The sequence below is a fragment of the Erythranthe guttata genome, chromosome 13 (genome assembly GCF_056151865.1).
Source record: "Erythranthe guttata isolate IM_541 chromosome 13, IM_541, whole genome shotgun sequence".
NCBI classification, from domain to species: domain Eukaryota; kingdom Viridiplantae; phylum Streptophyta; class Magnoliopsida; order Lamiales; family Phrymaceae; genus Erythranthe; species Erythranthe guttata.
In genome coordinates, this window is record NC_142545.1 from 2,120,572 (window position 1) to 2,144,302 (window position 23,731).

The 23,731-nt window shown below is 36.6% G+C and overlaps 3 protein-coding genes across 3 annotated transcripts; 2 read left to right on the forward strand and 1 right to left on the reverse strand.

Moving 5' to 3' along the window:
- The first annotated feature begins 2,570 nt into the window (after positions 1 to 2,570).
- On the forward strand, positions 2,571 to 4,280 carry LOC105972079 (phenolic glucoside malonyltransferase 1). Its single transcript, XM_012997011.2, has one exon. The coding sequence runs from the start codon at positions 2,696 to 2,698 to the stop codon at positions 4,064 to 4,066; it is 1,371 nt and encodes a 456-aa protein (XP_012852465.2). The 5' UTR covers positions 2,571 to 2,695; the 3' UTR covers positions 4,067 to 4,280.
- Positions 4,281 to 9,459: 5,179 nt separating this feature from the next.
- On the forward strand, positions 9,460 to 16,102 carry LOC105972083 (diacylglycerol kinase 5). The gene is made up of 13 exons (XM_012997017.2): positions 9,460 to 9,747; positions 10,416 to 10,637; positions 10,742 to 10,864; positions 10,972 to 11,100; positions 11,283 to 11,368; positions 11,566 to 11,692; positions 11,993 to 12,041; positions 12,725 to 12,807; positions 13,097 to 13,164; positions 14,106 to 14,180; positions 14,412 to 14,499; positions 14,587 to 14,703; positions 15,470 to 16,102. Exons 2-13 carry the CDS (start codon positions 10,437 to 10,439, stop codon positions 15,791 to 15,793), a joined length of 1,470 nt encoding a protein of 489 aa, XP_012852471.2. The 5' UTR covers positions 9,460 to 9,747; positions 10,416 to 10,436; the 3' UTR covers positions 15,794 to 16,102.
- Positions 16,103 to 19,915: 3,813 nt separating this feature from the next.
- LOC148765610 (uncharacterized) lies at positions 19,916 to 21,193 on the reverse strand. The gene is made up of 4 exons (XM_088811690.1): positions 20,954 to 21,193; positions 20,789 to 20,881; positions 20,558 to 20,713; positions 19,916 to 20,361 (listed from the first exon to the last, which is right to left on the reverse strand). Exons 1-4 carry the CDS (start codon positions 21,074 to 21,076, stop codon positions 19,987 to 19,989), a joined length of 747 nt encoding a protein of 248 aa, XP_088667816.1. The 5' UTR covers positions 21,077 to 21,193; the 3' UTR covers positions 19,916 to 19,986.
- Between the last annotated feature and the right edge of the window lie 2,538 nt (positions 21,194 to 23,731).

Consider the following 23,731-nt stretch of genomic DNA (forward strand, 5'->3'; position numbering starts at 1 on the left):
AAGTCAAAAAAATGTTTCAGATAAATTTTATTGTTCTCTCTATCAAAACCAACAAAAAATTTCAACACATAAATCAAAAGCAATTTATACTAGCAAAATTAGTAAAATCAGCGCTACCTTTTCTAAAAACTATAACTTTTGTCCTAGTTAATAATTTAATGTTGAAACTTGAAATTATATCTATTCAATGGGGTTTGACTATAAAATATTATTTTTTTATATGTTTATTGCATTATTATTATATAATATACATTTTGTACTATTTTAATAGTTATCTAAATATCTTGCAATATGATAAATGACATAATACGATATGTGGAGTAAAAGGCACGTGATATATTCCAATCAGTGGTGAAGCTAAGATTTCACCATGGGGGTGAATATGTATTAAAAAATAATGTAGAAAAGTAATGAAAACAATAATTGTTCCAAAATTGGTGAAACTAAGATGTTGCTACATTGTGAACTTAATTATTTAGGGATTTGGGGGCAGCGCTCCCGAAAAAAAATTCTGATTTTTTTTTTTTATAAAATTTGAAGATAGGAAAAGAAAAACTTAGTACTTTTGTGTTGCATTTATTTGGATTTCAGGTGCACTAAATAATAAAAAATGGTGAACTTAATAATATAAAGGCGTAATACAATATAGATTTTTACAATTGACTCGAGCCCATTACTTTCCAAGGCTGGATTTGCCCCTGGAACTTCTTTATCCTACTTGTTAGATCCATTTATTATAGAAGGACGATGCAAGGGCAAAAAAAACTATACATATACTTACACTAATAAAAATAAATTAAAATTTGAGGGGACCATGACGTGGCCCTACACTGACTTCCCCACTTATTCCGATATGACATTTTCACTAGTGACAACGAAATCTATTGTTGCTATTTCTTTGTATTTATAAAAATGAAAGTTAAATTTGTTTTAATAACTTTTCGATGATTAGGTAATTGATAGAAAATAGGTTGGTGGAGGGACTTATGTATTAAATTGTATTGTGGGTTGGTGGGATACCTAACAATCAAACACTAAATTCAATTAAATCCAATACATAACGATATTGGAATTGGACTTATGCTCACATTCGAATCTTTCAATTTTTTTCTGGTCAATTCAGAACCCTACCAGCTGGAGCTCCACGAAATTGGTTTCCAATTCACCTTGGTCATTTTTATATTCCTTTAATTATTATGACTAGTTGATGCATTTTAAAAGAGTATCACATTTTCTTTATAAGCTTGAATTATATTATAGCAAGTTCAAATGTCAATAAAGTAAGTTAGAATAAGTCGCGCAAGGGAAAACTTAGCTGTTGAAGCAAGTGAGCCCGTATCAATTAACCTAAGTTCAAATCTTCTTATCAGCAGTTGCAAGGTCTAACTTGTTACACATGGTGAGCCTAATGTGATTTACATCAAGACCTCATTCTAAACTCGTCTTCCTTAATCGTCCGAAAGCGTATCTAACACCGGAGTTATGACCTTCGAAAATAAATGAACGATTGGAAAATGTTTAGAACCAAAGAGAGAGTTTAGAAGAATGTATATGTTCTTTCTTTAATGTGATTCATCATATTGTTCGCCTTAATCCCGTATATATAACGGATCTTAAAGATATACGTTTATTGTCTTTAGGTCATTTCATTTGTGTAATATTTATTAAATGTCCATTTGTCATATGTGATTACAATCATCATTATCTTCGAATCTGCCTTTTCTAGTATCTTCTCGAGCCAGCTCGCCACCTACACTCCCTTTTAGTTCATTTGCACCAGCGAGTCGAGATGTAGCGAGCATCTTCTTCCTACGATCAACTTGCTAGCCGGGTTCGCCTTATTGGGCTTTTTCTCGACGAGCTATTGGCCCATTCTCGTTCTTCTACCTTTTATCTTTTGCAACTTGGCCCAATAGATCTACTTTTACCACCCCGCACAATGCTGCCAAATTGACCTCATCATTATACATTCACTAAAATAGTATTCAGAAGTCATTTTTAATCTTTACGATTAAGGATACTCTTAGACGGTAATTCTATCATCCATATTGATGAGTTTTAGTGTTTGTAAGACCAATATGGAAGTTAAATGTTACACCTGATTATTTATAACAGGTGAATTTAAATGTAGATTTAATTAAATAGTTATCCACCAAATACACATACAAATGAGTGTATTTATAACTATGTGTAGATTTACGATTCAAATCCATCAAATATAAAAAAACAAATGTAGCATCTAATATCCCAACAAACGACTTCCATAGACTTTGAGCTAACTCCTGCTCTTAAACACAAATAGTAGGATTCCACTTTTTAGCCTATAAAACATTTATTTATAAAAAAAATTGACCAAAAACCATATAACGCGTCGTTTTGTCTTTATTACATTCTAGTATCTTCCGACTACAATACAAAAAGTTAGGAAAATTCTATGCTACACTCGATTATTTACAACGATAATTAATAACCATATATCTGCATATAATCACAAACCTACGTCGTACGTACACTTAGTGAGTGAAATGTTATTTAACTTTATTCACAATTAATAATTACTCGATATAAAATATAAATAACCGGATGCAGCATATAACTTCCCGGAAAAAGTCTCCCCATATATATTGATATTGAATTGAGTTAAATTATCTTGAAATAGGTCTCCCCTCCCACCTTTCATTCCTCCATTTCCCAAATGGCTCAAATAAACGAGAACCCAATGGCCGCCGCCCTGATCGAGCGCTGTCAAATCCAGCCGTCGCCGGACACGGTGGCGGAGCTAACTCTGCCGCTGCTCCACTTCGACATAACCTGGCTCTACTTCCACCCAGTACAGCGTCTCCTCTTCTTCGATCTACCTTGCTCAAGAACCCACTTCCTAGATTCCATCGTCCCCCAGCTCAAGGAATCCCTCCTCCGCACGCTCAACCACTTCCTCCCTCTCGCCGGAAACATAGTCCACCCCATCAACGCCGGCCGCCCCTTCTCCCGCTTCGTCGTCGGAGACTCCGTCTCGCTCACAATCGCCGAGTGCAGCAAGAACTACAAGCACCTCACCCGCAACCACGCCAGATCCGCCGACGAGTTCTACGCCTGCGTCCCCCAGCTCCCGCCGGCGAGACACTTGCCGGACGCCGTCGTGCTCCCGGTGCTCGCCCTCCAGGTGACACTCTTCCCGGAGCACGGCCTCTGCCTCGGCTTCACCAACCACCACGCAATCGGCGACGCCAGCACCATCGTCCGGTTCATCAAGGCCTGGGCCTCCGTCAACCGGTTCGGCGGCGACTCGAAGCTGATCGACGAGAAGTCCCTCCCGTTCTACGACCGGACCGCCGTCGCCGACCCGACCGGACTCGACTCCATATACTGGGACCTCGTCAAGAGATCCAGATCCGTCGAGCCCCGACAATTCACCTTCCCACTCAACAAGGTACGCGCCACCTTCGTCATCACGCGCGAGGACGTTGAAAAGCTCAAAGCGTTTGTCCTCACGCGCCGCCCCGAAATGCACATCACCGCCTTCACAATGACCTGCGCCCTCGTCTGGGTCTGCCTCGTCAAGGCCGAGACGGGGGCCGTCGCCCCCGACGAGCCCGAGTACTTCGGGTTCGCCGCGGACTGCCGCGGCCGCCTCAACCCGCCCCTACCCGCCACCTACTTCGGCAACTGCCTCGCCTTCGTCAAAGCCCAGTCAACCCACGGCCTCCTTAAAGGCAGAGAAGGCTTCTTAATCGCCGCCGAGAGTTTAGGTCTCGCCATACAGAAGAGCGTCTACAGCGAAAAGGGCATCCTCGACGGGGCGGAGAATTGGCCGGTCGATTTCCGAAAAATGCTCGGGAAACGGCTCTTCGGGGTCGCGGGCTCGCCAAGATTCGATCTGTACGATGCGGACTACGGATGGGGGAGGCCGAGGAAATTCGAGTCGGCCTCGATCGATAGGGACACTTCGATGTCGTTGTGTAAATCGAGGGATTACGAAGATGGATTGGAGTTCGCGTTGTCGAGACCTAAGAAGAAATTAGATGCTTTTGCAGCTGTTTTCACTCAAACACTCAGGAACCTCTGAATCAAATGAATTTCTGTTTGGTTCTTGATTCTTTTGTTTGTTATTTCTTGAAAAAAATCGAACCGCGATTTGGTGTATCAGGTAATATTTTCGATTTTCGAGACTTTGACGATTTTCGGTATTATTAGTTGTAGAGGGTGATCTGTGACAAATGAGAATGACTATGTATGTAATGTGTTTGATGTGTATATAAGAGTTTGTTTTTTGGCCACAATTTAGAAGTTTGGTGCATTTCTTACATTTGAAGCTATGGTTTCTTGATAGATTTCTATGTTATGTGAAGTATATGATATTATTGGTACATAATTGAGTGAAGCTCAAGTGCATTGTTCGCTTGAACGGTTAACGGTTACAACGGAAGCCGGAAGGGGAAACGGTAGTTGTCGTGCCGTTGTTCCAAAATCAAAATTACATCGAAGGTGAAAAATGAGAACATGGGACAAAAAATCGGTTGAAATGTTGCGATGGTTCGATTTTTTAAGTTTGTTATGATGTTTCACAATGGCTCGAGCTACCTTGGGAAAATTGGTTTGTTAGTATATATTGTATGGGTAAATTAACGGCCACTTCCTGAGGTAAGGTCAAATTATGAAAATATCTTTTTGTTTGGGTAATTACAATCACCTCATCAACTATGAATCTTATTATATATCAACTATTGTGGTGTCAAATTTAGTGGAATACTTTTAAATTTGTACCCGTTTTACCCTGTTCCATCTTTACATTTTGTAAAAAAAATAATCATAATATGTGTCTCGTGGCTTGTCAATATCGTATTGTGGTGCATCAGAAACTGCCGATTTGTATAAAACGAGTACAAAGTAGAGAACATTCCACGAAATCTAGAAGATTTTGTTGAATTTGATGCGATAGGGGTGGACGGGTAAGAAAATTCATAATTGAAAGGTGGTTGTAAAGTTATTTCTATGCTACACTCGGTGATGATTACCCAAATAAGATGAGCTTTTTGGTAATTTGGCCCTTACATCAGAGGGATGGTGACCGTAATTTACCCATATATGTGTAGAAACGAACATAATTTTTTCAAAAAAAAAAGAAAAAAGAAAAATTGATTTTATTTTCTAGCTCATCATTTCCTTCACTTTTACTTATACAAATGAATAATTATCTGAAGTTATTCATTTTTCTGACAATTTTTTAATATTCCATCTCCAATAATATATTATTTTTAATCTATTTATAATTTAATTTGTCCTGTTAATACAGTTGTTCTGTATTTTCAAGAAGATTTTTCTCCAGTTTCACATGTTGAGCAACTTGTTCAGACTTTTTAGCGAACACTTGGTGTGCATTGCAAGAGAGTGATCTGATGGATACAACTTTCTCCTTTGGCAACTCAATACAATCCAACTATCTTCATCACCAAGTGACACATTTTCCCCTTTAAGGCTTTCACACATTTGGTAAGCTTGCCATTTTTGGAGGCCTATGACAAAAGTAATATACGTGTCTTTAACCGGGCTGGTCTGACGCATTCGGGGGCCCGGGGCGAGAATATAAACTTGTACCCTTAATAATAAAGAGTTTCGAGACAACGCCCCATTTTTTTTTTTTTTTGTATATTGTATTTACTGACATAATATAAATAAATATTTATACATATAAACATCATTATTAATAAAAGATTGGAAATATTAATGCATATTTAAACATATTTTTTATAAAGTAATTTTAGAGAAGTATGCAATAATGTTTGTTTGAATAAAATAAAGATTTTAAATTGTATATTTAAAAGTTATAAATAGAAAAATATTATATATATATATATATATATATATATATATATATATATTTTAAAAGGGCTCTTAAGGAAATAGGGCCTTGGGCGTGGCCCGGCTCGCCCCACCCCAGGGCCGGCCCTAGTCTTTAATTCAGAATATTCGTTGAACTTTCATTGCATAAATTGAGTTTAGTTGAATCTTGTCAATCAGGCATGTCATTATCCCATATTTAAGCTCGTTTGCTTATCTATATTGGATTAGATCAGATTAGATTTGTTACATTATGTTATTATATGTGAATTGTCCATAAAGTCTTATATTTAACAAAATTAAATTATTGTTTTAAGGATAAAATTGTAATTTTCTATTTTAGTCACGTGCCACCAAGTTCATAATATAATAACACTTAATTGCAGGTTTCAACTTTAGCAGCATGTAGAACCAACCATTTTACTAATATATACAATTCAATGAAATTAAAATTATAGCCAACTATACGTCGACCCAAAAAGTCCCAAACAAATATTAAATAAATTAAACTATTTAATTAATCATGTTACCAACCAAACGAAACATCAAAAAATATTTATTTATATATATATATAAATTGAAAGATTCCAATCGATTTGATTGAAGGGTATATTTCCTTTCCTTTTACATTTGTTTTTCAATAATTGAACCTAGTTTATATATCTATATAGCTTCATTCTCGGGCAAGCATGTGCATATACAGCTGACATGTCTACATCGTACATGTCATCACACCCTCTACCCACCACACAATCAATACCATGTCAAATTGAGTAATATTTACCAATATATAGTTAATATTTTCTCATGATTTTCACCATGCAACCCTCTAGATTATTTTAATTAATTATTAACTATTAAGGAAAACCTCTTGATTTTTTTTTTATTAACCCCATTTTGTTTTCATCGATCATAAGATTCAGTTGTATATTTCCCCTCTCAAAAAGAAATATGCATTCTAAGTGAAGTGATACAATTTACTTTATATACCAATTAATCGCTTATTTTATCCATCATTCGTCGATCCTACAAACGTCATTTAGCCACAAAGAATCAAAGAGATGCAATCCAAGTTCCAAAAGTTTAAGAGATATACGTTGGAATCTTCTAGAGGTTCCTAAGTTTGCGCAGCGAGTCGATGAATGGATCCGTGTAAATTCACAGCAGGACGCGAGGCCAATATGAAGACAGTAGGGAGAGAGTTTTGGCAAATGGCAACCACTCGTTGAAGGGAGCGGATGCATGTTCGATGTAGGTCCCTCGCTGAATATATTGTCCGAGACCCACTCCCATCCACTTTTAGCCCAATAAACTTCTTTTACGATGGGACAAGATCCTATGGATCATTTGTACCGATTCAGGAGTACAACGACGTTACATTTATACACTGATCGGGTGAAGTGCAAAGTATTCGCTAGGGGTGTGCACGGGTCGGTATGGCTCTGTTTTTGTAATAATACCGATAATATCGATTTTTCATATTTTAATAATCAAACATGTCGGTCTTTTTAGGTTCGGTGTTAATCAATTTTTCGGTTTTTGATCAATGGTTTCGGTATCAATTCGGTTTATTTTCAGTTTCGGTTTGTGTTGTGTTTCCACTCGAAGAATCTAAATAGATGATCTGAGAAACACAAAAATGTGTTAAAATAAGATTCAAACATAAATATAAATGAATAGAAGAATAAAAGATTGAAATAATAGTGAACAAATCATAGCTCAGTCTTCCAAACCGATTCACACCAGAGATCCACTAAGGTGTCAATCTTACACACACACCACTAAGGTTGCACCAACAGAGAATAGATCTCTCACTCTCCACTCTAGCCCACCCAGATCAGAGGTAAGACCAAGAAAACGAGGCATTCAGCAACTCACTCACTCACCACAGACCCAACTCACAGAAGAGAGGGACAAGGCATGACAAACTAGGGTTTTTCTCTAACTCTTACCTTCTGCCACTTCACTCCCCGTATTAAATAGGAGCTCCAGTCAAAGGTAACGTTGAAGGGACCACCATTGGGGCAAGCACTGCACGGCCAAGGACGGCGGCATTTGATCCGTAGCTGCTGGAGCAAAAGGAGTAAAGAGCAGAAGGGAAAAAAGAGGGAGAACAGAAACTATCTAGGGCACAAAACGAGCAATGGAGTACAAGAGAGAAGGAGACTCAGACAAGATCAATGGTCAGGATCACAAGGCTTGATCTAAGGGCTAGGATTAAGCCTTCCAGCACATTCCAACAAATGGGCTTATCAGCTGCTGGGTGTTTCATTAGTAGTGTGTGTGGGTAAGATATGAGAAATTGGGCTACAGGCCCAAACACATTGGGCTACAACCTCAACAGTTTCGTTTGTCAGTTCGGCATAAAAACAATATTTGATTAACAATGAATTTGAACTTTCATTACAGTTGTTTGAGAAAATTAACAAATAACAACCCAAAATTAACTAATAAAAACCACGTCACATGGAGGAGCTCGAAGGATAGAGGCACACTAGGGTAAGTATTTATACTATATATAAAGTTCGATCTGATAACTTTTTTATTCTTCATACACAAACCGACATTTTCGATTTTTCAAAAAAATAAAATTATACGCGGTTTTAAGTCGGGACGATGCATATCGGCTCGATTTTTTGATTTTTGGTTCGGCTTTTGGTTTCTCGACTTTTTTGCTCACCCCTAGTATTCACCATGACCCTAGCGAAAAATGTGCAACTAGCTATGGTTCAACAATTTACCATAGGAATCCATCACCTTGTTCGACGATTTTAGTTCGAAATTTGTGCGTAATTTCTATAGCTCGCGCAAGCAACAAAATACGCAATGACGCTCTTTAGCCTAACGCAAAACTAAGGAGAATACGAAGCATTTTTCGGCAAGGATGTTAGAAATTCCACCAACACATCCGGAAGTGTTGGTCAATGCTTTCGTTCAGGGATTGAGGGAGTGGGAGTTCTTTAAATCTCTGGCTAAGCGAAGTGCAACTTCGTTCCGAGAACTATTGGAGCGAGCAAAAAAATACATAAATCCGGAGGATCGTCAGGGAATGAAGAAAGAGGACCGTGCTAAAGGAGATGTGCCGAATGATTAACGTCAGGGATCTTCAACACAAACATACATTCAACCAAGCAAGCATCATAAAAAAATCCGTTGAACCCACTTAATAGGGATGCAAGGGGAGCAACGAGCATTTAATCCAGAATTTAGCGAAAAAACAAAAGTAATCTATAATTTCGCAAATAGTTAGGGGAGGTGGTATCACTAATTATTTTTAAATAGTGGATTTATCTCAATGCAATTTCAAAATGAAAGGTTTTTCATTAATTATCCGTTTGATTTTATCAAGTAAGAAACTATATTAACAAATTCAATATAATACCAGAATTTACAAGAACTAATATAACAAACTGAACATATTAAAACTAAATAATTAATTAATCAGTAACAAATTAATTCAATCTCATCTAATTGAATCATGGCATATTCCCATTGCCTTCATTGACTTTTAGCTAATAATATTCCCTCGTAAGTCGTGACAAAATCTTGGGGGGAAAAAAGCACAAAAATGAAATATAGTGTAAATATAAAAATCAGACAACTGTAATAACTAACAATCCCACTAATCCAAAACGTGCTTCATTTCATTCTGCCTACTATATATACCCTCTGCCTCCCAATCAAATGTAAATGACTCCGTCTTCTCTTCTATCAACTCTCATTTTAATTTTATGACCCACTAAATAAATAATTAATGCTCATATTTCATTCAATGTGACTCAGTCGCTCAGCATCTCTCTATATCTCTGCGGCTGCCGTTTCATTTTCTTATCGATCGAGATCTGAATTTCGCTGCGGAATTGAATCGCCTTTCAGACATCCGGGAATCTGTAATTTTGTCTCTCGCAGGTTACGAATTCTTAATTTTTACTGTACGAATTTCGTTTGGGGCTTTGTCGTTTCCCCCTCTTATTTTTTTTTGAATTTTTTGTCTTGTTGTTGGGTTGATCGATTAGAATTCTGGTGTTTTACGGGTGTTGAATTCGAAAAGCACGATCAGAGAAGAAGAATTTGTTGCTGTTTTTTTTTATTTGACTGTGGTGATTGAGTTTGACTGATCTGATTTTGTGAAGCTTTTGTGTTTGTTGAATTGCCCCTGATAGATGATGTGTTGTTGGGTGATAATCTGATAGTTGATTGATTAATTAGTTTCTTGCTTTCGGTTTTCGGTTCCTACAACTCGAAAATCGGCTTTTAGAATTTGGGGGAACGGTTTTAAATGAGATGGATTAGAAATCAACCACAATACGACTAGAAAAATCGACGTAAAATTTATGAGCTATTAGGATTTGAAAATTCATTAGAAAACAAATTCATCCAAACAAGGTCAACCGTTCCGTTATTCTTGATTCGAGATATCTCATCTCTAAATCGTATAAATCCAAATGAAGCCTTGAGTAATATTTTTTTCGCTTCTTGTGACAATCTATTTCTTCAAATTTCGGACAGAAAACGGGGTTTTATATTTACATACACTAGAAGATTTCAAAACTCGATTACTGAAATATTTCTTACAGTTATTCGATTCGGAGTTAGGAATGGCAAGTGAGGATCTTAATTCGGAGGAATTTATCAAGCAGTTTCGAATCCCCGGCTATATACTTGACCCAAACGCTGAAATTCAGTATCCTCCTTGTAAACCCGAATGCCCCGTTTTGGTATTTATCAACTCAAAAAGTGGCGGTCAGCTTGGTGGAGATCTTCTCATTTCGTATCGCACTGTACTAAATGAAAAGCAGGTTAAAAAATCAATTATACTTTAAATGTTTTTTCTTGTGATATTATTTACGATTTTGGAGTAATTGGCTTTTTTTTTTCTTTTTTTTTCATAATCTAAATGCAGGTTATTGATTTAGGGGAAGAAGCTCCGGATGGTGTACTGCGTAGGCTTTTTGTCAACCTCGAAAGGCTCAAGAACAATGGTGATGAAGTTGCTTCTGAACTCGAGAAGAAGTTGAAAATAATTGTGAGTTGCACGGAATAAAATAACACGTGGAATTTTCTCTTTTTGTTTTTTTAATGGTTATTGGTTAAATATAATGCATGTGAAATATGTGACGTATTGAAATACAGGTTGCAGGTGGAGATGGTACAGCTGGATGGCTTCTTGGGGTGGTTTCCGATCTGAAATTAGCTCAGCCACCACCGATTGCTACCGTGCCTTTGGGAACTGGAAACAATCTGCCGTTCTCATTCGGTTGGGTATGAAAAAACTGTTAAATAATATAATAACAATGATAATAATAATAATAACAAACAATATCCATAGTGATCGATAATTTACGTTTTTTCTTCTTCTTAACTATTTTAATTTAATTCCAAGTGAACAAAGTTTCTTGTTACATCAGATGCTGAAGCACTTAGTCTAAGCCTTTGTATTTCAGGGTAAAAAAAATCCTGGAACCGATCGTGATTCTGTGCTGTCGTTCTTGAATCAAGTGCGGAAAGCAAAAGACATGAAGATCGACAGGTAAAAACTCCCGTTTTAAACTTTGATGGATTTAGAAAATTGATTTCTTGTTTGAATGAATATGATTTCTCGTTGCTTTCGAAGCTGAAGATAATTGCTTTCTTTATTGAGTTATGAATTATGATTGCTTAACAAACTTCAGCTCATTAAAAAATGTTCTCATTGAATTTTGCTGAATAAGTTTGATTCTCTTTCAGTTGGCATATTCTCATGCGAATGGAGGCGTCAAAACAGAGCTCTTCTTGTGATCCAATTGCTCCTCTCGATTTGCCACATTCGCTGCATGCATTTAATCGGGTTTCTTCGTCAGATGATCTCAATGTTGTAAGAACCATTTTCTAACATCTACATTAACTTCTCTTATGCTTCTCTTCATAATTATTGTATATCAAATCGGTACTTTTTTATTTAAAAAAAAATGGCCTTACAACAGTACAAACACGCCGTTTAATCTAGCTCAATAGGTCGGTTAATAGAAGCAGCATAGTATAGCTAACAAATTATCAACCTGATTAGAAGTAATCATGTCCTTTTGTTTTGTCAACTAAAACTGAATAAAATGGACCAAACATTTCTTCATCATTGCATCTAATGGTTTCACTTTTCGACATGTCTATGTTTCAGGAAGGTTACGACACATTCCGGGGAGGATTTTGGAACTACTTTAGCATGGGTAAGTGAATGGTTTGGCACCTTATGTATTGGTAATTACAATCACTCCTGAAACATTGTTAGAAACCCTAGCGGAATAATGCATTGGATAAGTTATTCCGTTAGGTTTCTAACAGACTATTAGTTTCTGGCAGTGGTGGAGACAACATAGAGCTAGGGGTGACATGCTCTCCTAACATTTTTAAATCCTTATTATGTTATCTGAGATTTATAAAATTTCGTCTTGGTATCATTAACGGCCACGCAGGAAACAAATATAGTGCATATCGGTCCTCAGGACATGAAATCTTGGCTCCGATAATTGTTTAAGGGGTGTGTCTATAGTTACCAATACCACAATAACCTTGAAGTTATTTTAGCGTACCTCAGGGGTGTAGGTGTAATTTACCCTAAAAAAATGCAATGTAAGTTTTTTTTTCCAGCAATTCGATATAACTCTGGGGTACTAAACGATATCAACTCATAATTTTTTGTGCAATGTCCATCATTTGATGATGTTAAATATTATTTAGTGTTGTTAATACCGAAAAGCTGCTTAATATGTGTGGGCAATTCAATACTTCACTCCCTTTTGTTTAAGTAGATTAACCTACAGAAGCCAACGTAGTTTCGTATACATGACGCCGTAACAAAAATATTACCCCATGAAATCCTTTGCAACTGATGTGTACGATATAAATTCAGGAATGGATGCGCAAGTTTCCTATGCATTCCACTCTGAACGCAAGCTGCATCCAGAAAAATTCAAAAACCAGCTAGTTAATCAGGTAAAATGGTAACATTTCTTTTTATCAAGCCAATTGCGACAATTAACGTCCTTTATTTAGCTTAGAAATATTTTTTTATCATTCATTTATTTAACTACTACAAAATATGTTTCGAGCGGATTAATAAGATGGCTTCTGTCATATGCTGACTTGACTTGTTTTAACATCATAAATTATTGTTTCTAATTTCTCATTGACGGTTTTTTTACCACTAGTATATATCTTTTTTGTAAAGAGATTTTACTTATTTATTTATTTAATTAATTCAATTTTCTTTGCGGGATCATAGAGTACATATGCAAAGCTTGGATGCTCGCAAGGATGGTTTGCTGCTTCTCTCTTTCATCCTTCTTCGAGGTGAGCATGTAGTGATTTAATCCGTTTTCTTAAATATATTTATCTCTTTCTTTAAAGAAAATGCGGAATACACAACCTGCTTATTCTGTTCTATTATTCATAAAAGCCTTAGATTTACTACCTTTTCATGCCTCACCTATTTTTTCGTGTTCGGGTTCTAATTATTGAATCGAATAAGCATTGATCCCATGAACTTGACAATGCCCATTATTCCTTTTTTTCATCTCTATATTGCGACCTAATTTTTTGTAAAGGAAACCAAAATACACTAAATAGCTTACATAATTTCTATCGATTGTTAGGAATAGGAAGCACCACCACAATGTCATATATACTATTTTTTTGTGTCACTAAATTTTTTTAGTTTGTTTCGTTTCTAAAAGCTTCTGCTTATTTCAAAGATTAGTGAGGTTTAGGTTTTAGATATGCATGTTCGCTATCTTTTTTCATTCATTCCTTCGGCTTCGTGATTCCAATTAACTGCTTTTTCATGCCTAGATCTTCTTTCCATGGTCGGGTTCTAATTATTGAATGTAACTACAATGATACTATGAACTTGCCAACGCCAAGTATATATTTCATTGTTTGATATTATTATATTCAACGTAATTTTACAGTCAACAGTTAAGTTGTTTCACAAAATTAGGGTGTCCTGCGAGAAAATGTAAGAATTTCATTTTTGTAGCTTGAGATATTCAAGCTAGACAACCTTGTTAACTACTCATGCTTTCAACGAGCTAACGGTATCATACTCTTTTCATGCAGACATATAGTTCAAACCTAGTTTTATTTCTGTCTTATTACATACATACAAGGTCAATAATAATTTTGTAGTCAAGATATCTGTGCACTGAAAATTCCTCAAAATACAGGGGAGTTACAATTTTTTTTTTTTGTCTTTAATATTTTTGTTTGCTAACACTAAAATATTCGGTGCGCAGAAACATAGCTCAACTTTGCAAGGTAAAGGTCATGAAAAGACATGGTGATTGGCAAGACCTCGATGTTCCTCACAGGTACAAACTTATTTGCTGCTGAGAATCTCGATTTATTTCTGATGGTGGCTTTTCAAACTATGTCCAAAACAAACATAAACGGTTACAAGTTCAGTAGTATAAAAGAAAAAGGGCAATGCATTTTTTTCGGAATTTACTTTTAAACATTATTCAGCTGAAATTAATTATGTTCCATTATTACCTGAAGGAACAACAAGAAACTGAAATATTGTGTAATTTGGTGACATACAGCATCAGGTCAATTGTTTGCCTTAACTTGCCAAGTTTCTCGGGTGGACTTAATCCATGGGGAACTCCAAATAGTAATAAACGTCGCGATGTAAGTAGTGAACATCGTTTTCTTCTCTTTCGTGGAGTTGTGTTTTTTTCTGATATGTTTTCTTTCCTTATCGAACTTTTTATGCAGAGAGATTTGACTCCACCATTCGTAGATGATGGGCTAATCGAGATTGTTGGTTTTAGAGATGCTTGGCATGGACTTGTTTTACTTGCTCCTAATGGACACGGGACACGTCTTGCACAGGTTCGACATATTCCGTTTTTGCAAATATTTATGTTTAAGCATTAAACCAAGTTTAATTGCCTTGAATAACTAATAACGATTAACAACCACATATGAAATCCCTAACACTAGAAGAAAAAAAAGCTAATAACTTGTATTGGAAAACATGGTAGCAGACACAAATGACTAACACATTTCCCTTTTAGCTATTCTTGATTGGGTTTATTACATTTAGCACTCTTGTGTTTACATTAAATGTCAAAAAAATCCCGATTTTATAAATATTAGCAAAATTTTCTCTATCATTCAATTTTATTGGCAAACAACCCCCCTAAAGGCACACCATTTAGGAGGTTGTGTGCTAAAAAGATAAATGAAAGGGTTTTTTTTTTTTTTTTTTTTTTTTTTTTTTTGCAAATATTTTATATAACAGGAGGAGTTTCTTAGCTATTCGGTACAACACAGGGGTTAATAAATGCAATAACCTCATTCTTGATTATATGATCCATGCATTATATCTTGAACTTAAATGACATAAAGAATGATTACATGGACGAGAACTAAATTCTCGCCACATGTCTTAACTTTGTCAATGTATTCCTTTACAAATTGCTTCATAAATAGAGCATCAAGTAATTTCTTTATTTTCAAGATTGGCAAAAACTAGCATTTCCACTAGTTCCTTATAATTATTTAAATTTCCATATTCTTGAGATACACGAAAAACCCTTGCCACTATTTGATTTTCCGATTTTGATATTTCATTTCTTTGTATATATAAAAATAGGCACACCGTATCCGATTCGAGTTCCACAAAGGTGGGGCCGACCACACGTTCATGAGGATAGACGGGGAGCCATGGAAGCAGCCACTACCGGTAGACGACGAAACAGTTGTAGTAGAAATCTCACATCTCGGCCAAGTTAAAATGCTTGCCACACACGACTGCAGATCCAAAAGTTTTATGGATCCCGCTTCTCCAATGTCTTACGAAGCTGATGAAAGGGACAGTGACAACGAGGACGAATCTGTCGGTGCCGAATGGAGAAAGTTCGGAGCGGCAGATACTTTCAAGATTCCCGATGGGGTCGACATTTCTCATCTCAGCTAATGCTCATCAATCAGTAAATGGTTTTTTTTTTTTTTTAATTGAAATTGCGTAAATCGTGCTTATTAATGATTGATTTAAACATTAACTATAGCTCAACCCTCTCAGTTCTTAGGATTTGGTTTTTTGATTGTTTGTTTGTTGATTCAAATTACATGAATAAGGGGTAAGGGTGTGGTTTTCGTTTCTTTTGTTAGTCTCCAACAGGGAGGATTTGTTGAAGTTGTAAATTTGATCAGGATTAAAAAACCAAGATTGAGATTAATTGATTGTATGCTTTATTGTTTGCAATATAAATGTAATTATGTAGAAGTTGTGTGTTACTGTTGTTGTTTGGGCAAAATCACCCAGTTAATGGAAAAAAGAACAACTGTTAAGGAGATGCACATGTAATTATTTTCCCGGGAATAAGGGAAGGGTTATTTTCCAGGGACACGGCGCGTATATTGGATTTTTTCAAATATGTTTTTGAACAAATCCTCATTAGGAGAGTTGGTACCTAGCCTTTACCAATAGGGTAAAGGTCTAGGGTTAGAGTCCCCCCTCCCCTACTTCCCTTGTAATAGACTTGAATTTACTCAAAAAAAAAAGAGTTTTGCCTTTCGTAGTGGAGGATCCGCGATCGAAGCTGAAGGGCCGCCAGAGTGAGTTTTGCCTTTACTCTTTATTTGGCCTTGTACCTGAATGGAAAAATTGCAATTCAGTCCCCTGACTTGGGAGAAGAGAACTTTTCTGAAACTTCAAGGGACTCATTTAAAAATATTGAAAACTTTATTTGGAACTTATTTTTGAAATTTATAATTTAAAGGGTATTTAAATTTTTTCACGTCAATAAATCGAACTCCGATCGCATATTTGGCGAGTGTATCACACGACCAACTCACAGGGTTCTTACTAGCTTTGACTATCTTACATGGATGTCTGACGACCAACTTGCAGGGTTCTTACTAGCTTTGACTAAGTTACATGGATGTATGCGCTAACTGTTTTAACATATGGGTTTTTTAGCCATTAGAAATGACACAGGAATACCGAATGCTAAACACTCAAAAGATAGTACTTATAGAAAAAAAAAAAAATCTATTTAGCCTCTCTATAAGAGAAACAAATATAATGTTGTATATGAAGATTTTTTTTTTAAACAATTGTATATATTTTAGATATTGGTTAAATTACAACCACCACTTGAGGTAGTCAAGTTACGAAAAAACCCCTCTTGTTTGGATATATAATTATATCTACCTCATCAATTATGTTTTTTTCTTACACCTCCACCCTTATGGTGTGAAATTCAACATAATCATCTAGATTTCGTGGAATGTGCTTTAGTTTGTACTCGTTTTATGTAAAAAAAACAGTTTCTGATGCACCACAATCTGATATATATATAAGCCCAAAAACACATATTATGATCATCTTGCTTCAAAATGTGGAGTTCGAATGGGATAAAGCGGGTACAAAAGTGATAATAATTCATATAATCTCGAAGATTCCACTAAATTTGAAACCACAAGGGTGGACGTGTAAGAAAATTTATAGTTGAGGGGTGGTTGTAATTACCCAAACAGGAGGGGAATTTTTGTAATTTAACCATACGACCGGTTGTAATTTACCCTTTAGATATTAAATAGGGCTAAGATCGGACATAGTATCTAAATGAAATGACAAAAGGTGAGATTTGATATATCTTTCACTTATGGGCATCCATCGGGTCTATCTATTGTCTAACTGTCATGTATGGGTCACTAATCAATCCCTGGTGCTTCTATTTTGGTTAAACGTACTCGTTCCTAACCCGCCTTCACCTAATACTTGCATGGTTACTTGCACCAAAAGGCAAAATTTCTCAAAATTTCTCACCCCCAGGGCTGGGGCAACAGGTTTACCTACGTTATCTAAGATTATTCACATTTAGTACTATATGTTGAGTCTTTTAGTAGTTAACAAATGTCGAAATATTATACTAATTACTGTTGGCGCCAGATTTCTCATAAGGACTGGTGACGAAATCCGCCAAAGAACATATTATTTGGAATATTATTTAAAGTCCATATTTTGTATAGTTTTAACTATTTGGGACTTTATTCTATTTCCATGTAATTGTTTTAGATTATGTATCTTTGTACTTATCTATTATGTGTTGAAATTGTGTATGATCATATTTCAATACGTTCAATTTCTTTGGTTCAAGCTAGGGTTCGCAGAGCTTATCTCGTACATATATAAGCCAATCAAATTGGTTAAAAATGTTGGCGCTTTTATTAAAGAAAAGTACATCAAAGTATTGAAAATTTGGTAGGGCATTATGTGAGGCAGTTGTGTCCTCGTTGTTGTTGTGACTAAACATACAAATACTTATCAAAAAAAAAGACGAGACATACAAATTTCCTTTAAAAATCTCGAGAGAGGTCATCCGCCATCTAAAGGGAATTCAACCTTGAGAGAAAGTCCGACAAAATGCGGAGGAGCCATGTGAAGAAAACAAGACGTTCAAGTTGTATACAAGAACGATAGAGGATTTAAAGATGGAGTCTTTAATATTTTCATAAATCCTTCTAAACTGCACTGTAAATCTGAACTAGTGAACTCTTACTTGCAGGGCATCCATAGATGTAGGTCACTTTTGTATCCGAACTACAATAATTTCGTGTGTTATTAATTCTGTTTTTAGTAGTAGCACTGTCATAACAAGTAAACTATTACAACTAATTAAATAAAATTGATTTCTATAGACATATAAATCAACAATTACATCTATACCAAAATTTCAATAAGACAAACACGGAATACTTAAAATGGCATTCATTACAAATACTTATTCCAAACAAAAACATGAACATCGAAATCCGAAAAATTTCACTTTGGAAATAGCTTGTCATAATTTTCGATTATCATCACGAATTTGGTCCGAAGCAAACAAGCTGCATAATAATGTCAGCCTTCTCAGCTTCTCTCATCAACCTGAGTTTCTCTCCTTTGCTACGGCTGCTGCTGCTTTCCTTTTCCACGACATTCCGCATGCTGTCGAAATCGGAATTGGAATTCGAATTGGGAATGAAATCGGTATTGGAATTGGAATAGGAATTGGAAATGGAATGAGTAGTCGCAGCTGCAGCAGGTCTCAGAGAGCCATTAGATGTAGATCTATGGTCTTTAGGATTAATAACCAGCCCTTGAATTACTTTAACCCACAGCCTGCTCACATGTCTTAAGCTCATCGTCTCCGGTGCTTCCGCTTCCAATATGTGTGTGTGTGTGTGTGTGTGTGTGTGTGTGTACAGTTAATTATTTATGTTGCGTTTGTTTGAAGTTTGGGTTTAAATATTCTTGGAGGCTACGAAACATGGGATTAGATTGTCTGAAGTCTGGATTATTGGTGTTGTTATTACAGCTGTTTTATAGGAAATAAAAGATACACTTCAAACCTAGTTTTATTATTAGTGGTATGGTGTTTACATTGCCTAAAATGCCCCACAATTTTTTTTTAAGAGGAAAAGTGAATTTCATTAATGAGGAAATTGAGATTTTACAATATATAATAAGGGTAAATTACAAACACCTCTGAGGTATGGTCAATTTACGAAAAAACCCCTCTTATTTGGATAATTACACACTAGGCCAAAATGCAACACTGGCGACGAAATTTCGCGACGAAATTCGTCATGTAGCGACGATTTAAATTCGTCGCCAAATCATTCAAAAATCGTCGCGTACTGCCCCGTCGCAAAGTCAGCGACGAAAATCCAATTGCGACGCAAATCTTGGCGACGAAACCATCCATTCGTCGCGAAAACCGTATTTTCTAAAAAAATTCATTTTTTTATTGTTAGCGACGGAAAATTAATATCGTCGCATGTATTTGCTACGAATTTGTTTATTTCGTCGCAAGTTCACCGCTATTTGTTGTGGCGACGAAAACTGAGTTAGATTTCGTCGCAAACTTTTTTTTTTTTTTTATTAATTTATTTATTTTAATTATTTTTTATTACAAAATAAAATCCCCTGTTAAAAAAAAAAAAAAAAAAAAACTTGAATGAAGGCAATGCAAACACAAACATATTAGTTCAAAATACAGCAGGCACACTAATTTCAAAATTAAATATCAAAATACAACACAAACATCAATTCAAAAATTACATAAAAACTTGAAACCATAAATGTATTAGTTCAAGAGGCACACTAATTTCATCTCGTTTTTATACTCCACCATTAAAACGCTCGAGCAAGTTGTTCAAAAGAGCTCGGGTTTCCTGCAATTGCTGTTCTAATCGATCAACTTTTTCATCTTTGACTTTATTTGTTTCTCGGTTTTCGTTCAATTGTTGTTCCAATCGATTCACTTGTTCGTCTTTCATTTGCATTTGTTCTTGCATTGCCTTCATTTGAATCTCCAGTTGAATCTCCACGTCTGATGGTGTTGAAGAAAATCTCGACTTTCCAATCCTTGTGCTTGAACTTTTAATTCCAAGGCCTTTACTCTTTCCCAAAACCTTTTCAATTGCAGTCGAGTTGGCCGTGCTTTCGTCACTTCCATCACGCATGGTCTCATCATAAACTCGCTCCAAATCAGCCTGAAAATGATTATGTACAAAAGTTTAGCAAAAAATTCGACAGCATAACATCTAAATACGAGCATACCCAAAAAAAATCCTTACCAGTACACAACAACTTGACATATTAAAAAAAAAAAAAATCCATAGCCACACATCTAAACATATAAAGAATTAACATACTACCGATTGAAGAATATAATTACACTTTACTTACCGAAATGAGAAGTTGTTCAGGAGTTGCTGTCCCGTTATACGGCTCTGTCTCTCCTTCCTCACTAATAGATGGTCCGGTTTCCCTCAACGCATCAATACCCATGTAGGCTTTCTTATACGTGTCAAACACGGTAGGATTTTTGCCAAACTTTTTAAACTAAAAAATAGATTATACAATAAGTATGTATTTTATATAAACTTATAAATTTAAATTATAGATTAAGCCACTTACATGATTATAGGACCAACTATTGATACTTGTTCGACCCCAATGGTGGTCTGTCGACACTTTCTTTCTTGAGTCCTTGCATTTAGTGGACTTGGACTGTGAAAAATATTGCACAAATTAATACACATAAACATATGAAAATATAATCATAAATTAAAAGCATATTACCTTCCCATCATCCCCCGGAGTAGAAATAGAATAAAACAAACAAACACATAATTCCGACAAAAAACCTAAAAATAGATCGATAATCGAACACCCACGTAATTTTGAACATAAACAAACAAACATTTAAAAAAACATAAAATTACCTTGAAAAAGGAGGAGTAGCGGCAGACGGTGACAGCAACAAAGGAGGGCTGTCGGCAACGGCGGAGGGCTGGCGGCGGACGGCTGTCGGCGACGGCAACGGCTGCGACGGCAAAGGATGACGGCGGCGGCTGGATGACGGCGGCGGCTGGATGACGGCGGCGGGATGACTGTCAGCGACGGCAACGGCGGGCGGACGGATGTCGGCGACGGGTCAGCAGCAGACGGCGGCAGCGGGCGGATGTCGGCGACGGCAACGTTTGAGAGAGAGGGGGAGAGTTTGAGAGAGAGGGCCGGGGAGATGGAGAGGGGGAGAGTTTGAGAGAGAGGGGAAATAGATCTAATTAGGGTCTGATTGAATAATAAGTCAATCTTTGCGACGTTTCCAATTTTCGTCTCCAACATATCCGAGAACTAGCGACGAATTGAAGAATACGTCGCTACTAAATTCGAAAAAAAAAATTTGTGCACATTTCTTGCGACGATTTTGTAAATCCGTCGCCGGGATATAAAAAAAAAAAAATTACTAAAACAGTGGCGACGTTTTTCCCTTTCCGTCGCCACATATAAATTAATTACAAATAATTGGGTACTACTAGCGACGTTTATGAACAAACGTCGCAAAGTATATTATTTTTTTTTTAAATAATATTTGCGACGATTCCGCCTGTTACGTCGCAACATCTGAAATATAAAATCACAAAATATGTAACGTAGCGACGAAAAACAGTTTACGTCGCCAAAAAAAGTATTTTTTTTTTTTTTTTCGTATTGGCGACGTTTGTATATTTTGCGTCGCTAGCTAGCGACGCTTATCCTGAATCGTCGCTAGGGTTTTGAATTAAAACTAGATTTTCCACTTTACGCGACAATTTAAGCACAGAAACGTCGCAAACTTGCGACGAACGCAGAACCGTCGCGAACAAAAACGTCGCCAGTCTTGCATTTTGGCCTAGTGACATCTACCTCTCAACTATGATGTTTTCTAACATCTCCACCCTTATGGTGTCAAATTCAGCATAATCATCTAGATTTTGTGGAATGTACTCTAGTTTGTACTCGTTTGTGAAAAAATACAGTTTCTGATGCACCACAATCTGATATATACAAGCCAAAAAAACACATATTATGATCATCTGACTTCAAAATGTAGAGTTCGAATGGGATAAAAAGGGTACAAAAGTGATAATATTCCATATAATCTCGAAGATTCCACTACATTTGAAACCGCAAGGGTGGACTTGTAAGAAGATTTATAGTTGAGGGGTGGTTGTAATTACCCAAACAAGAGGGAGTGGTTGTAATTTACCCTATCAATAATAAAACTTGGAAAAACGTTCAAACATAAAAGAGCCAATGGACAAAATTAAGCCTAGCAATTTCATGGGCTACGCGGTTTGCTTCTCTCTTAACGTGACGAATCTTGAACACTTCAAATGTGCTGGCTAAGCGTGTAATGTCGTCAATAACATTCCCATAGATTGTGCGACTACCAAACTCTCCAACAATAGCAGCAACTATATATAGCGCAAGAATCACATTTACTCTACTCCACCCCACCGGTTTTCTTGAGTGAATTCCAAAGCTTTGAGAGCCGCCATAGCCTCGGCTGAAGTAGGATCAATCAAAAGAGGACAACATGTACAAAACCAGGCTAAGCAATTTTCATCAGAGGTCCTTGCCAAACCCCTTAGCCCGCATCCATGTTCCACCAAAGCAAGAGAAGCATCGACATTGATTTTCACCTCGTCTCTTAGTGGAACCTCCCACTTGATACTCTATCTTTGTGTCTGTAATGGAGGTTTTGAACAAAGCACTTCAGAAGCAGACCCTCACACCTCCGTAAGAAAATTCTTTGCGAGCAAGATAATTTCGATCAAGAGCCGAATGGCTGGCCTCCTCGAAATATTTCTTGTTTCTTGCATGCCAAATAGCCCAGCAGAATATTCAAATTCAGATTTATCAAGCTACTTCTTCATTTGCATGAACCAATCCATAAGTGAGTAATTATTCGGCCAATGGATCGACCATGCCACTCCATTTAACGCCCAAACCTACCTCACAAACGAACATAAGGGCAAACAATGCAAAACATCCTCCTCTGCAGCCCCGCATATTTCGCATAATTTGTTCTCTAATATCTTCTAATTAGTAAGATTTTAGCGTGTAGAAAGAAGATTATTACAGCAACACCACAAAAAAAATCTTGATCTTATTCGGCAGATTCAAGTCCCAAAGCCATTTTCAAGAACGTAACTCGGCGAAACAAGAGATGAACCGCTTGCAATATTAACACCCGACCCACTTTCTCTTGCTCTAAATGAACCGCAGTACGGTAGGCGCTTCGAACGGAGAATAGGCCCTTCTTATTATAATGCCATATAAGACGATCTTCATTAATCGTTCTTCCAATTGGTATGGAGAGAATACTTTTTCGATCCTCCTCATAGAACATAGATGCAATAAGACTATGCACCTTCATATCGATCGGCCAATATTCGTCTCGAGGTGTGAAAATTCTAAATGTTCGTTCTCTTGGAAGCCTTTTATCTCTCCAAATGTTCACTTTCGCCCCATTTTCAATTCTCCAGCGTGAGCCTTTCTCCACGAGTTCTATCGCTCCCCAAATACTTCGCC